At 41.1% G+C, this 16,373-nt stretch overlaps 2 protein-coding genes across 2 annotated transcripts in view; one reads left to right on the forward strand and one right to left on the reverse strand.

The window, feature by feature from the left end:
- CRYZL1 (crystallin zeta like 1) overlaps positions 1 to 10,433 on the reverse strand; it is a 34,099-nt gene extending 23,666 nt beyond the window's left edge. The window contains exons 1-2 of the mRNA XM_007469148.1: positions 10,335 to 10,433; positions 1,482 to 1,553 (exon numbers count right to left, since the gene is read on the reverse strand). Coding sequence (XP_007469210.1) covers positions 1,482 to 1,553; positions 10,335 to 10,433 — 171 coding nt within the window. The remainder of the gene's footprint in view (positions 1 to 1,481; positions 1,554 to 10,334) is intronic.
- Positions 10,434 to 11,103: 670 nt separating this feature from the next.
- Positions 11,104 to 16,373, forward strand: part of LOC103082007 (intersectin-1) — a gene marked incomplete at its 3' end in the record, with an annotated part of 116,041 nt that continues 110,771 nt past the window's right edge. The window contains exon 1 of the mRNA XM_007469150.1: positions 11,104 to 11,356. The remainder of the gene's footprint in view (positions 11,357 to 16,373) is intronic.

Here is a 16,373-nt window from a genome sequence, read left to right on the forward strand (position 1 = left end):
AAAATATAAGGAATTTGGGGGTAAAAATTTTAAAAAGCCTTAGTTAGAGTACATATTTTAAAAAGGTACTTAAGATACTGACAGGGATATATGTGTAGGCAATGAACACAGGATAACAAAGTAGAGCAACAAACACTGTACCTCATTTTAATTTAAATAATCTCAAAGCATCAAACCTTCATCCAGGGATAGCCTTAAACACATACACATAATATATACACCGTACTGATTATGGAATTTTTTTAATGCTATAAACAAAGTTCATTAGTGTCATTTATTAATCTCTGCCTTATTTAACATCTTTTTGGACATTTCAGCATGCCCCATGGCACTCTGGGGTCAAAATACAAATTTAATGGAACTTAATTATTCCTCATATTCGACAGCTAGATATAACTTTAAAGGCAAAGATATTTCAGACTCAGGTACTCAATGTCATCCACCAATGACACCAATAATTAAAATGCTTTCTTCAACCCCTGATATGCCCTAATATTAGATCAAAAGTTGGCTAGAACAGCTACTTGCACAGTGCCTCCTGTGTTCTATCAAAGGGATCACTGTGTTTAATTTGATATGAACACAGTACTCTGGGCTATCCCTTTTTAAAACTCAGATTTGATAATATTTGGTGATAACACGAATATATTCAACAATATCGATGAATTTGTGGATTTTACTCACGATTGTGTGAAGCTGGTGATGATTGCTCCTGAGAGCCAATCAAAACTCTTAGACATTTCATCCTGACCCAATGGTAGAAACCAAGCTGTCTGAGGTTTAGACTCCTAACTTAAATGATTTTGGAGTTGTAGAAAGATAACACAGAAAAACTGGATTGTGTTCATGAGCCGGAAATTCTTATTACTACTATGAAATATACAGGCACTATGAAATACATACAGCACTTAGTTTTCATCCCTAAATTTACAGTGTGATAATGACTCTGACCTGCCACAAACCTTTTAATCACCAATGCATGAAAATTCTACTATCTATGCTTAAAGTGGTAAAAAACTGGAAACCATTTAAGGCTTAGTGAATGAGGTAACTTCACACAGCTCAGAAGTTAGTGTGAAAAACAATGCTTTTCCACCTCTTTCATTTCCCAATATGAGAGAAAGTATTTTCTGAAATATGCCTACAATCTGAAAACTCACTTAACTGTGGTATTCAGAATAAACTGGGTTAATTCTGCAACACATAAGACTACTGAAGTTGTTTTGTTTTCCTAATATCTTTTATGCCACCACCCTGAGGAACTAAAAACTCTTTTGTAGCAACTCTTTTAAAAAATATAGTTATACCACAATATGGACCACTGTTTTCACATAAGATTAATTTATAGGGTTTTACTTAAGTAATTTTCACTCATTTAGTTCAACTCAAAATAATCTGTAACAGGCCATTTAAAACTGGGTCTGTCACATATGGAAAATACACTATTTTGTTTCATTTAATGATTAAACAATTTTTCTTACCCTTTCTTGGAACACAAATGTTATTTCTTCACTTGTAGAACTCTGTTGAAAATATAAGCCTTTCATAGTCACCTAAAAACAAAAAAAAGAAAAAATATACATGAAATAAACTAATCAACAAAACGTCTTCCAGATCAAATTAAAGTAAAAATTGAAAAATAGTGCTGGCAAAGGATAAAATGACAACTCTAAGTGTTGTCTTCAAACAAATTCAGGTAATAGTTCTTGAAAGCAATCAAACAAGATAATATGCAGCAATCTCTGGTACGCATTTGAGAATGGGCTTATAGTTCAACCTTTCACACAAAGGTGAGCATGTGCTTAACTTCACTTTACTGTTCAATAAAAATTTTGAGATGTACTTGAAAAAATAAAAAAAAACCTTATGCAGGCCAGAGGGCTCAATTTTAATAACCAAAGGTGTCACTGAAAGGGCTTTCAAAGTCTTAAAAAAGACCATTAAAAAAGGAAAAAGTGGACAATCAAGACACTCATTGAAATTGTACCCCTAATCCTCTGTATCAGTTTATAAGCCATTTAATGGAAGTATTTAAACCTGTATTCTGCAGACTTCTTGAAGCATCTCTAAGGATTCACAGCCGTTTCTTTAATTTTCATAGTAATTGTATGACAAGACTATTTTTTAAATGTAAATTTTATAGAAGTACTGTATAAAATACACATAGAAGGACTTCCCTGGAAGTCCAGTGGTTAAGACTCCATGCTTCCAATGCAGGGGGTGCAGGTTCGATCCCTGGTCAGGGAACTAAGATCCCATATGCTACGTGGTGCCGCCAAAAACCCAAACAAACAAGCAAAGGAAAACTTACCAAAAAAAATTAACTAAAAAAAATACACAGAGAAAAGTTCACAGATCCTAAGTGTATAGCTTGCTGAATTTTACAAAGTGAATGTGGCCATGTCATAGCAGGAAACACATCACTAGAACTCCAGAAGCTCCCTGGTTCCCCTTCTAGTCACTACTTTTCCCTCCTAAGGACACTCAATATCCGAGTTTTAAGAGCAGGTTAGTTTTGTCTGTTTTTTACTTTACATAAATGAAATAATGCTCTTTTATGTTTAGTTTCTTTCTCTCAGTGTTATGAATTTCACTCATGCTGTTGCCTGTCGTATTTATCTCATTCATTCTCATTGTTATATGGTATTCCATTCACACCATTCATACCATTGTTATACGGTATGAATAAATTACTATTATCCATTCCACTAAAGATAGACATTTGACTGTTTCCAGTTAAGGCTTTTACAAATTATCCTAAGAACATTCTTGTACATATTTTTTGGTGAAAGTAGTACAGTATTATTGAATTTATTTTATGGATGAGCAAACTGAGACTTACAGAGGCTAAGGCACATACCTGGGGTCTCATAGCACCCGCTGGGCTACAGCTGAGACAAATCAGGTGCTAACAACTCCAAAGTCGTTTTTCTTAACCATTATATTTAATGGTTTTCTATTGAGCTGCTAACGTTAGATGTATCACTTAAAACTAGAATCCTATCTCCTTTAGTTTAGGATTGATAATTAAGTGCTTGTTGACAGAACTAGCAACCCAACTTGTAAGGCTCACTGAAAAATGAAAATGTGGGGAAACTTGTCCAGAAATTATTAAAATTTCAAGATGGTGACAGCCAAGCATTTAAACCAAGCCTGAGTCCCTTCTGAGTGTGAGGTCCATTGTGACTGCATAGGTCCCATGCTCATGAAGCCGGCCCTGCAAGCAGAATCTTAGTGGATCTAATGGATCTGTACAGTGGATTTTTACTGAGCAGTTCAGTAATGGTTGCTACTTTCTAGAAGGTAATAATCAAATGCTGGAACTAAGAGAAATGAGTACACATTCCAGACATTTATAGAAATTATGTATGTAGCACCTATCAACAAAGTATATAAAGAAAAGAAGAGCCAGGTAGGAAGATTAAATTAAGTCTAGTCCTCTGGTTACAGAAGCCCTCTGGGGTGTGTGTGTGCGCGTGTACATACATCAATGTGTTTGCTGGGGTGGAGGGGAGAGGGGAAGAAACTAAGCACAGAACAGCAGCTATGCATTCCCTTTTATAGAAATCTAAGCTCTTCTGCCTAGTTGTCAAGGCTGTCTAAGATGCATACCCACTGTCCCTAGTCTACCTTACTCCCCCCATTTTTCCAACACATACCCTGTCTGATCTAGTCAGCATGACTTCACACCATATGGCCACCGCTGTCTCAGGGCTCCAGGGACTGCCTGCTCTCTGAGACTGCGCAGTACTCACACTACAGATTCTGTGAAGTAAAGCTCAAGTCCTACTCCCTATCTGAAATCACCTCCCAGTGACTTGCAATCTACCCCATCTGTCCCATGCTTCTAGATTTCATTGTTACATACTAACAAACAAAGCCTTGCTTTATTCACTCACTAACTAGTGGGTTTTCCCAGCTATTGCTTCGAAGAATCAATATTCTTTATTACGAAGTAAATAAACCTCTGCTCCTACTCAGTCTGGAGCTACTGGAGTTGCCTTTTTGAGAAATGAAATAATTACACATCAACACCTGGATTTCAAAGTGTCTCCCTTTGTAATTCTGGAAGCCACTGTCTTCCCTGCCCATTACATCTGAGAACATATGGCATGTCTCCCAGATCAGCAGTCACATGGATCTCATACTGTATGCACCTCCAGTTTCAAAGACGCTGGAAGCTGTTTGTGTGAACCCCTAGTGTCCCTTAAGACAACTGTTATATACATAATACTGCCAGTATTTTTGGTCTGATCGTCCTAAATAGTTCCTCTAAATTAGGTTACAATCAATCTCACTGGTAGAAAAAAGTAATGTTTAGTTGGTCCAATAAGGAAACATGTGGGAGCAAAAAAAAACCCTCAAAGTTACAAAGTGAAGAAAGAGAAGTGTTTTTACAAAAGCGGCCAGAAGAAAATTGAGGAACTATTACTTGTTTTGCAACCCCAGTACTAAGTTCTTTTTTAAAAAATAATTAATTAATTAATTAATTAACTTATTTAGGCTGCGTTGGGTCTTCGTTGCTGCACAAGGGCTTTCTCTAGTTGCAGCGAGTGGGGCTACTCTTCGTTGCGGTGCATGGGCTTCTCATTGCGGTGGCTTCTCTTGTTGCAGAGCATGTGCTCTAGGCACACAGGCTTCAGTAGCTGTGGCAGGCAGGCTCAGCAATTGTGGCTTTCAGGCTCTAGAGCACAGGCTCAGTAGTTGTGGCGCACGGGCTTAGTCGCTCCACGGCATGTGGGATCTTCCCAGACCAGGGCTCAAACCCGTGTCTCCTGCATTGGCAGGTGGATTCTTAACCACTGTACCACCAGGGAAGCCCCAATACTAAGTTCTTAACAGGGAGAAAATGGTAGAATAGATGATATTCAAGTCCCACTAAGTTTCTTAGGCACTGGTCCAGATTAAATGGAACACTTAGTCCATTATTTAACAAAATTTTTATTGAATGTAAAGATATTTGAATACAGAAAATAAAATAACTGACCACACCTCATAAAATAAAAATATAAACTAAATGCATACTATTTATCATGCCATTTCGAAGGATGAATGTTATGCAATCTTAAAATTATATATTCTACTGCAAGCTTTCCTTTATCAAAAAAGTGCTACGGGGCCTCCCTGGTGGTGCAGTGGTTGAGAGTCCGCCTGACGATGCAGGGGACACAGGTTCGTGCCCCGGTCCGGGAAGATCTCACATGCTGTGGAGCGGCTGGGCCCGTGAGCCATGACCGCTGAGCCTGCGCGTCCGGAGCCTGTGATCCAGAACGGGAGAGGCCACAACAGTGAGAGGCCCGCATACCGCAAAAAAAAAAAAAAAAAAAAAAAAAAAGTGCTACGTAAAACTTTTAAATAAAAATAAATCTGTTTAAAAATATAGGCTGATGTAAAAAGCATAAAGATTTTAAAGTTTTTCACGTACCTCTGATTTTAAATATATTTGCATAAGTCCAAAAATTGAAGATTATGGTTGTAATACTTTAAATTTTTATAATGGCAACATATTAAAAATTTGGAAAAACAAACATTAAGACCTCTATTTTAAATAATTTTTGGTACAAAGCGGAATAAGGAATTTGCATAAATTAAACATTTACCATAAATAACACCAAGAAAGTAGTTAAAGAAAATACTAATCTTTTAAGGAATTTCTAAAAAAAAAATCAATGGGAAGAAATTTCAAATGGTTTCATCTTAGTTATAACAACATGAATTCCACTTGCTGTTCCCCTGCTACACTATGCACCAAGGAGCTCATCTATTAATAACTGTAAATAAAACCTCTACAGATCATTCCTTATCTATACTTTCAGACCAAAAGTGTTCTGAGTATCAGATCAACCTCAAAATCAATGGACATAAAACTAGACTCGTTTTTTTCCCCCAAACAAGATTTTGCTGTACCAAACTTCAGTCATAGAGGATATTTTAGAATCTATCATAATTCCTTCCTCTGCGTTAAGTTATCAACCATAAGGCTTCCTTTTCCTTTATAATGTCCTGGCTTACCTGCTCATTTTATTTGTTAGCACAAGCGATGGGCTAACACTGCAATGCCTCAGGCCTGGGCTATGGCCACAGGCTGCTGAATGGCTTCCTTTCTTTCCTTCATCCAATACACCTGTTACTCTATGAACAACTTAAGCCTGAAAGTCCAAACTCTTCTTATATGCTCAATTTTCCATTTTTCCTCAACACAAACTTTACAGTTTGGTGGCCACTTCAGGTTCGGGATTCAGTTTTGTTTGTTTTTTTTGCGGTATGCGGGCCTCTCACTGCTGTGGCCTCTCCCGTTGCGGAGCACAGCCTCCGGACGCGCAGGCTCAGCGGCCATGGCTCACGGGCCCAGCCGCTCCGCGGCATGTGGGATCTTCCTGGACCGGGGCACGAACCCCTGTTCCCTGCATCGGCAGGCGGACTCTCAACCACTGCGCCACCAGGGAAGCCCGGGAATCAGTTTTAATGCTTCTAACCCACCCTAATTTATATTTTAAGGAAAGCACAGATACACTGTCAAGCAGCTAGGCTGCCAAAAAAAACAGTTGAAGTCAACTCCGAAATGTTGGCCCATCATGCTGGGCCTAGTGTACAGCATTATGATACTAGCTGGACTGTTAGAGGTAAATCATCAGTTATATTGAAGAGGTGACAATACTAAGTTTTAACAATGTTCTTACCCATCTGTGGGACTTTTCATACATATCCACATATCAGAGAAAGAAGTATGTCAAATCATGTACCCATAAAACATATGGTCAGCATAATCCAAGTAACTAATGGAGGTTTGGTTCAAATACCATACTTTGCAGGTTGTGGAGGAGACTGGCAGTCCTAACTAGATAGGCCAGCTCTGCTTCTTAAAGAGGCAGGCATATCTCTACATCGTGCAGGCAACAGTCTCTAGAACCCCGTATATTTTAAGGACACTTTACATAAGCAATGAATACAAAGGTGTTTGGCTACACACTGTACTGTTCTCCTGGGTCTGTTACAAGATGGGCATAGGAGACACTGTGATAGTGGCTCACACCTAGCTAAACCTGGAAAGCATTTCTAGCTAATAACATGTATTATAAGAACTTTTTTTTTTTTTGCGGTACGCGGGCCTCTCACTGTTGTAGCCTCTCCCGCTGCAGAGCACAGGCTCCGGACACTCAGGCTCAGCAGCCATGGCTCACGGGCCCAGCCGCTCCGCAGCATGTGGGATCCTCCCGGACCGGGGGCACGAACCCGTGTCCCCCACATCGGCAGGCGGACTCTCAACCACTGCACCATCAGGGAAGCCCCTATAAGAACTTTTTATTTCACATTTTAGGTATATAATTTAAAACTTAGGAAAATTTATGAAGTTGCAATGGTCCCTCTTACTAGATGGATTTAAACTAGAGGCTGGATACACATTTACAGTGGCATCATAAAGGAGATTCAAGCATCAGTTGAGGGGGTCGGGGGATGAGATGACCATAACAAAGTCTCTTCTGAGAATCTAGATTTATATGAACATTATCAAGACATACTCAATTGAATTTATACAAGTGACGCATAATCTTTACAACTCACACAACCTGAAATCTAAAGATAGGTGAAGAATTAGGAAAGGAAAAGTTTTTTTGATATGGGATTTAGGTGGAAGCAACAACAAGAGGCATTTGATTGGATATGTCAAATTGTTGCCTATATATGCAACAAGTGGCTTCAGCAATGACCTCTTCTGAATCGCAAAAGAATTTCTGATTAATTCTCCTGCCTCCAAGAGAGCTTAACTATTGTTATTTGTTGATTTACAAAATACCTTTTCACTTAAGAATTCTTACTAGTAGGACCCCCTTGCTAGTACTGCTGGGGGGTGGGTAGTGGGTTGATTGGGGAAGTGGGATGGTTATTAATTGAAAGATTAGAAATTTTTGTTACAGTTTCTATTTGATGTAGGGCTATTTAATACAGTAAGATCTAGAACGACAGAAACTTAACTTTCATTTATATTTCTGAATTAGAATCGTATTTTCCCATATTGTACTACTGGGGAACGGTGGAGCCAATGGTGGCATGAATGACAGTCATCCCTTCCTGCTGGCTTAATCATGTGACACTGGGACAGTGCAGGTGATGAGGAAGATAAGCAATTGAGGGATCCTCCCTATATCTCTCATACATTCTCCCTCTTCTCCAACTGACTCAAGGGATGTTCTTCTCCACAGACTAACATTATTGCAGTTTGTCAACACTTAGTTTTCTAAATCACTATAGGATTTTAAATCATTTCTTACTTCAGATGCAAACTAGGAACTGTAATTTTGATTAAATATTTACTAATAAATTCACAATCAAGGGAAAATAATACACGAGATGTCATCTTTATTATAATGTATAAAAAAAGAAAATTATTTTGCAAAATACTACATTTTAGCATTATGTGGATATGTGTGTTTTTGCTTTTCTACTCATAAAACTGTCATTAGCTCAACGTATACTGTTTATTGGGTCTAGAAAAATCATAAATAAAGCTGTCTTTGAACTATTCTATGTGAAGTTCACAGGAGCAAGAAAACATTTTTATCAATTAAAAAAAGATTTCACCAAAAACAAACCCCCAAAACACTGTGATTCCATAGTGAAACACTTTAAGAATTCCCAAGCCTTCCCTTTTTCCTCCTTCAAGGAGGTACACAATTGAACCGAGACACATTACTGTCCAGGGTATAGTACTGGTTCAAAGGCCTATATATCTCCTTGAGGTTTTGTGCACTTTTCTTCAATCTAGAGCTGTGATTTTGAATGCACAGCACAGAGAGTTGTAAAACTACCAAAATATTTCACTGCAACTGACAGGCAACTTTGCCTTGTATGGTAAACCTTCTCTTTCAAATCTGAATGTCTCATCCTCTGCCACCTAGAGTAGAGGCATCAATAAGTTGAAATTAGTGATAAAAGGTAATAATTATACACTGCAGTGATTGATGGATACGATTGAGAAGTCATAACTGACCCTACCCTGAATCCTGGCTTTCCTACTTATTCACTGTATGACTTGGGCTACGTAATTTTAACCTTCTGGGCCTTAGATTCCATACCTATAAAACAGGAATAATAACAGTAGTTACCTCAGAGGGGTACTGTAAGGCTTAAAAAAATACATGCAAAGCCTTCAGTACAATACCTGGCACACAGTAAGTGCTCAATAAATGTTGACTGTTTTTACTATTATTTCTGTAAACTGAGCAGAGAACCTGTAAAATATCAAGAGTTCCAAAGCCCATCTCACAGAGCAGCGAGGGGTTCTGTCCAGAGCAACTTGAGTTTTAACACCTTTTAATTTTGGCCGTAGGCTATGACATCATCTAGATCTGTGCCACCAGCCACCAAGAAGCCCTTGAACTGTGCCTAGTCAGAATCGAGATGTGCTGTTAGTGTAAGATGCACATCAGATTTCGAAGACAATATGAAGAAAAAGAATGCAGAATATCTCGATTTTAAAATATCTGATTATGTATCTAAACGATAATATTTTATTTTTTATCTTTGGCCACACTGCGCGGCTTGTGGGATCTTAGTTCCCCAGACCAGGGATGGAACCGGGGCCCTTGGCAGTGAGACCTCGGAGTCCTAACCACTGGACGGCCAGGGAAATCCCGAAATGGCAATATTTTAGACATCCTGGGTTAAATGAAACTTTAAAATTAATTTCATGTTTCTTTTCTTTTTTTTTAAACGTGGCTCTCATTAAATCTGCACTCAGAGCTGATGGCGAGCTTGTCAAACTGCAGATTCTCAGGACCGCCCAGACCTGCACAATCAGCATCTGCGCTTCAGTATGATTCTGAGGTGGTTTTCACGCACTGCTCCAGTGTTCCTCTGTTGAGCTTACTCTGGAGGACAAACCTGGCCCTACAGTTACATAAATGCGAATACCCTGGCTTTAAGTAAGTGCTCACCGAAAAAGAAAAGTGGAGGAGAAAGCGGCGGTAGGGAAGGAGTAAGATAGAAAGAAAAAGAAACTCCAAGTAGAGGAACAAAAAGATGCAGGAAGGGGAGAAATCCAACCTGGGAGATTCAGTGGAAGGGAACTTCCAGACTTCTGCCTCCATAAATGTGGAGAGAGATACAAACTGAGGTAAACTCTACCATCCAAACCTGTAAGGACCAGGAAATCGTCAGTCAATTCAAGTCTTACCCGCCCCTCAGCGGCCTCAGCTAAGCGAGGCCTGGGCCCGAGAGATCTGAGGACGGTAACCACCATCCGCCCCAGGGCTCGACGGTTCGCCGGGGAGTCTTCCGCTCTCTCCCCCAAGGCCCGGTTGCCCGAGACACGCAGCGCGTTTCTCGGCACTCACCTGCCTCGGAGCGGCTCCAACGGCCTGCACCTTCACCACAGCCACCTTCGAGTCCTTCTGCAGAGGGCCCGCCCCCTCTGGGCCAGGGGCTGTTCCCATTGGCCAGGCCGCTCGTCAGTCTCGGAGGCTCTCGGACTCCCCAAGGCTGTAGGGAACGCCATAGCAACCGAACATGGAACTACATCTCCCGGCATGCTCTAAGGCGATGCACTAGGGGCTACCAATAAATGCGCGAAGTCCTAGTTGCCGAAGGGTTCAGTTTTATGCAAATATCAGTTAAAGACCACACCCTTCCTCATTCCAACCGTATCCCCATCATCTTCTTTGGACTGTGCCCCGCCCCCCTTTTGCCTCCACATTGTTCTTTCCTTTAACACTTTCCGTTAGTTAGTTGAATGCATCCTACCTAGTGTCTCGCCTCGCACGGCAACGGAGAAATGCACCGAAATCGTGGAACAAAATATGCCTAAGCCCCGTCAGGAATATCCCAGACCTGACGTCTCTAGTTACGCCTTCTGGAAAGGGGGTGGGGAGGAAGGAGAGCCCAGGTCACGCCCCCTTTGCACTTGCTGATTGGTTTATTCGGCTGTCACTCCGTCCTCTTTCATTTTTTTCAGCTGCCCCTCCTTTGGTTCCCCGCGGTGGGCGGGGCTAGAGGTAGGGGCGGTGAGGAGGTTAGGCCCCTTCTTCCGATTGGTAGATTCTTTTGTCCCCACCCACCAGGGGGCGGAGATGGAGGGGTGGATGGGAGCAGGGGAGGCAGCTCAGGGAGATGAGGAGATAGGCGGGAGCGAGGGAGCGAAGGAGGTAGAGAAGAGCGGAGGAGAGGGGAGGGAGCGCAGCTTGGTTGCTCCGTAGTACGGCGGCTCGCAAGGGAGAATCCCGAGCGGGCTCCGGGACGTACGGAGAGACGGGCGGGCGGGGATGGTGTGCAGAGCTGCGGCTCCTGCGTTCCCTCCCGCTGCGAGTGAGCTGCACTGATTTGTCCCTGGGGCGGCAGCGTGGACCCGCCTGGAGATGAGGTGAGGAGCGGGCTGGACCGCGGCGGCCTGGACCGGGAAGGCGGCAGGGGCGGGGGTCGGCGCGGGGGTCGGCGCGATGGCCGCCTGGGGCGCCCGTTCCCCGGGCCGGTGCGCGTCCCTCCGGGCGCCCTTCACCCTTTGCCGCACGGTCGGGAGGCGCGGCACCCGCAGACCCTGTGCCTCGTCCTTCCTATTCTCCCGGGGGCTGCGGTGGGGCGGCCGGCTGGAGGGCGCCGGGAGGCCAGGGCTCCGCGGCGGACTGAGGGGGTGGCGGCTACGGGACGGGCTTCGGGTTGAATGGGCGTCTGCAGCCGTGGCCGGCGAGCGGGGTCCCTCCTTCCTCAGGGGGGACGTGGGGCGGTCGGTCCTTCCAGGGCTGACCTCGCTGCCCTCGGCCGCCTGAGCCTGGCGGGCTGGCCAAGCCTCGCTTCCCCGCCAGCCTCCCGGGGATCCGGAGCTCGCGGGCAGCGGCGTCGCGCCTCCCGCCTTTCTCCCCCGGCCTTGAGTCCCCGGCTCATCCCTTTTTCTCTCTCCTGTGCCTTCAAAATCCCTGTCAGTGAAGGACAGTCAATGCCGTTTGGCCCTGAGTCCTCCTGCTGGGGCTGTCTCTGATGGTATTTAACGGAAAGCGGCTCTCCTTTCAGTGGGAGCGCGTCCCCGGTGTCTGCCGTTCCCTTTCCTTTCTTTACGCACAGACACGGCTTTACGGTGTGGACCGAAGGCACAATTACCGGCTCTTGCTTGAACGAGGAAATGTAATCAGAATCCCCAGGAAAAGGAAACCAACGAGGAATGGGTTGCGCCTTCCTTTACTCCTTGTTTGCCTTTGGATTAGAAGGCAACTTCGTAGATTATATTTCCTATAGACATCTTTTGTTGTGATTCAGACTAAAGGCGTTGCTTTTGAAGAAATAAATTAGCGGCTTCTGTGTTGAGTTGAAGGCTATGGAGATTTTTGATGGCCTCTTAATATGAAAGTTTCCTTTAGAACTATGCCATCATCCGTGCTATTCTGAAGGCAGCACCAGCCTGAAATTTTAAATACATGCAGACTCCGGACAGATGCGTTTCTTTGTGCTTATATGCTGGCATCCTACTCTTAATGTTTCCGTGGTCGGAACGTACAGATAATAAAAACAAGTACAATAAAAAGTATAGATAATAAAAACAAATACCATACCAAAAAATGCATCTGGAAAATTTCAATTCTGTCAACGGGGAGGCAGTTTTACTAATCCCTTTGAAAGGATGAAGACCAGGCTCAGAGATCTCATGGATTATGTGGTGGACAGGATCTGAGGGAAGGAACTGGGGCCATGGATCCAGCAGGCCAGCTGGTTTATATAGTGCTACTCTTAACCTCTGAAATAGGAGGAATGTATTTGTTGGGATACCTTTATTTTTAGATGACTTAAGGTGCAGAAGCTTAAACGCCCCCCAAAGTTATGATTTCTACCTGTCACTGAGAACAAAATACTATGTGTTTTTGTTCTCAAATTTTTAATAGTTTACTTGAAACATTTATGTTGTTTTGATGGTTGTTTGCTTATTCCTAAAGAAAAAACCATTTTAAAATATTGGGTTCTTTCTGTAGGAGGTTTGTAAAGAACCCAGAAACTTTAGGTAATCTAAATTGAGAAATGAGGGACACTAATTTAGTGATGGTTTAAAAACTATTTAAAACTTCTTTAAGTAGCTCCAGTAAGGAGCATTTCTGATACAACTTTTTTTTAAAGTCTATTTCTTTATCTAAGAATGTTATCTATTGAAATTGCTGAGACACATGTTACCTTCACAAAACGCTATTATTATTCTGCCTGAGTAAGAGAGGAAATGAACAAATTTTTGATGTACTTTGGAACCCTGTGGATTGTTCAGATACTAAGCATTGTGAAATAGGGCATAAAATGAGTGGTAGCAAGTTAGTTCCCTGAAATGTTTGTCTCTCTTAGCTAATTTTCTTTTTTGCAGTTGACTAGCAATTTCCTTTTTCTTAATGCTTATCCCTAATATTGGTAGTAAAATTCTGCTTAGGTTCATGTTTTCCCCAAATAACTAGATTAAGGCAAACTCAAATCTCCTGTAATGGGGGTTAAGAAGGCAGTGCTGGTAAATCCCTCTACTCTTACTCAGCTTTTTTTTTTTTTTTTTTTTTTTTTTTTTACTTCTTTAAGTAGCTCCAGTAAGGAGCATTTCTGATACAACTTTTTTTTAAAGTCTATTTCTTTATCTAAGAATGTTATCTATTGAAATTGCTGAGACACATGTTACCTTCACAAAACGCTATTATTATTCTGCCTGAGTAAGAGAGGAAATGAACAAATTTTTGATGTACTTTGGAACCCTGTGGATTGTTCAGATACTAAGCATTGTGAAATAGGGCATAAAATGAGTGGTAGCAAGTTAGTTCCCTGAAATGTTTGTCTCTCTTAGCTAATTTTCTTTTTTGCAGTTGACTAGCAATTTCCTTTTTCTTAATGCTTATCCCTAATATTGGTAGTAAAATTCTGCTTAGGTTCATGTTTTCCCCAAATAACTAGATTAAGGCAAACTCAAATCTCCTGTAATGGGGGTTAAGAAGGCAGTGCTGGTAAATCCCTCTACCCTTACTCAGCTTTTTTTTTTTTTTTTTTTTTTTTTGTGGTACGCGGGCCTCTCACTGTTGAGGCCTCTCCCGTTGCGGAGCGCAGGCTCAGCGGCCATGGCTCACGGGCCCAGCCGCTCCGTGGCACGTGGGATCTTCCCGGACCAGGGCACGAACCCGTGTCCCCTGCATCGTCAGGTGGACTCTCAACCACTGCACCACCAGGGAAGCCCTTACTCAGCTTTTTAATTTGCTAGATTTGTGAATTATAGGGAATTAATTACAGCTCGGTTGGGTTTATATTACTCAGTTCACATTCCACTGCCATAGAGCTTTTCTCTTCTGAATGGTTCCACTTACTGGCGGGTTTCTCAAAGTCTGGACCTCAGAACACTTATCAGCATTGCCTGAGGTTCTTGCTAAAAATACAGACTCCTGGAATCTGATTTCCAGCAAGTCCTCCAGGAAGTTTTCTTGCACAGTAGCGTTGGAGAGCCACTGGTATTGTGCTTTCTTCTCACTGAGCGTGTCCTAAGACCATGTTTTGAAGAGGATAGCAAGTTTTTTCAAGAGACAATAACTTTTATCCCTTAGGCTGCTAATAAAAAAACTATGACGTTCAGGTATGTGACACACCTATAATATAAATTTCAGAAGGGCAGACTTTGGTTCATCATTGTACCTCCAGTGCCTAGAAGAGTGCCTGGAGGAGCTTCATGAAACACTTGAGTGAATTACATCACAATGAGGCCAGTCTTTAAATCTTTACTTGTAAAGTTAATCTTATCATTTTGTAGTCATTGATTTTAAGCTAGGAGCCGCCGCAAGTACTGTACCCCAGTCATTTCTGTAAGTTTGGTTGGCTCTGAAAGGAGAGAACCTTTCCCAAGCTTAGACTGCTCAAGGCGATAAGCTGGAAAGAAGGCTCCTAGCAAAATGTTTGCTTAGACTCAAAATATAAATTTAAGTCACAGTATAGTGGTAAATTACTATGTTATCACTACATTAAAATGCCATTTTATAAGCTGTGATAAGCCCAACATAATGCAATAAAAATTGGTTTCCAAAAAATGTAGAAAACTAGTATGTTTTCTGATTTTATTTTTCATCCTCGTAACATGACCATCACTCCTTTTTTTCGGAGTCCAGCACAGGACCCAGTCCCATAAATAACAGCTTCTGTTGTGTAGTTGAGGGGATGGATAGTTAAGAGTGCAACATCTAGAGAATATTGGGTTTGACCACACATAGTCTGTGACTTTGATCTAGTCACCTAACCTCTCAGTGCCTCAGGTTTCTCAGCTGAAAATGGGAATAGTTGTAGTAAAACTTAGTACTTCTAAGTGCTTGCTTAAGTTCTTCAGATACATTCATTTAATAAATGGTAGTTACGATGATCATAAAAAGTTGAGGTATATAAAAATATATGAAACTCTAGCTAGTCCGCTCAGTTTTTGTACTACTGTACTTTATGGTAGTAAATAGAAATCCATTGCTTAAAAAAGAAGTCTCTTGCTAATTTCTTGGCACTAAATATATATAATTTTTAAGTTACAACAATAACTAAACATTAAAAGTATTTAATAAAACATCAAGTTCTATGCAGATTTTTTTCCTAAATAAGGAGAAACCTGTTATCACTTTCAGCTTAATAGTATTATTTCAGAAAGAAACTAATAATCTGTTTAGATAATCCCTTGTATTTTAAAGAATCGCATGTTTATGGTAGAACAATTGAAATACAGAACAGCAAAAAGTAGAAAACCATGAAATACTTAGAGGTCTACTACCTGAATACATTTCTCTCCAGACCCTTTTTCTGTGTGCATGTGGCTATTTATATACAGTTTTTGGTAGCAAATATGGGATCCTTCTATGCATATGATTGTTTTGTAACCTGTACTTTTTTTCTTAACATCTTATCATGAATCTTTTCATGTCTGTATAGTCAGTTACAATAGTAGTTGAATAATATTCCATTTTATGCGTCTGTGATAATTTAACCAATTTGTTTTTATGAAACATTAGTTTATTTTTTTCCCACCACTATAATCAGTATCTCTGCAATGACTATCCTCCATGCATCTCTATATATATTTTTGAGATTTTTTTTCCCTTAGGAAAAATTTCTAGAGGTGTGATTGCAGGATCAAAGTGCATGCTATGGTTTAAGAGTTTTTGATACATATTTCCAGTTTGTCATTTTGAAAGGTTGTAGCAATTTACACTCTTAGCATGGTGTATGAGAGTTCCGTTTCCCTCCCCCTTCCTTTTTTTGGGAATGACTTAACCAGTGACAAACCTAGTGAATTGTTTTCATTTTTAGGAAGAAGAATGGGATGTTATTGTGACCAGTTTGATGATGTGATATGGAAAGTCAGAAAATTCATACACCTGTCATAATGATAGCTAACTTTTTTTTTTTTTTTTTTT

This window comes from Lipotes vexillifer, unplaced genomic scaffold (genome assembly GCF_000442215.2).
Source record: "Lipotes vexillifer unplaced genomic scaffold, Lipotes_vexillifer_v1.1 scaffold829, whole genome shotgun sequence".
NCBI lineage: Eukaryota > Metazoa > Chordata > Mammalia > Artiodactyla > Lipotidae > Lipotes > Lipotes vexillifer.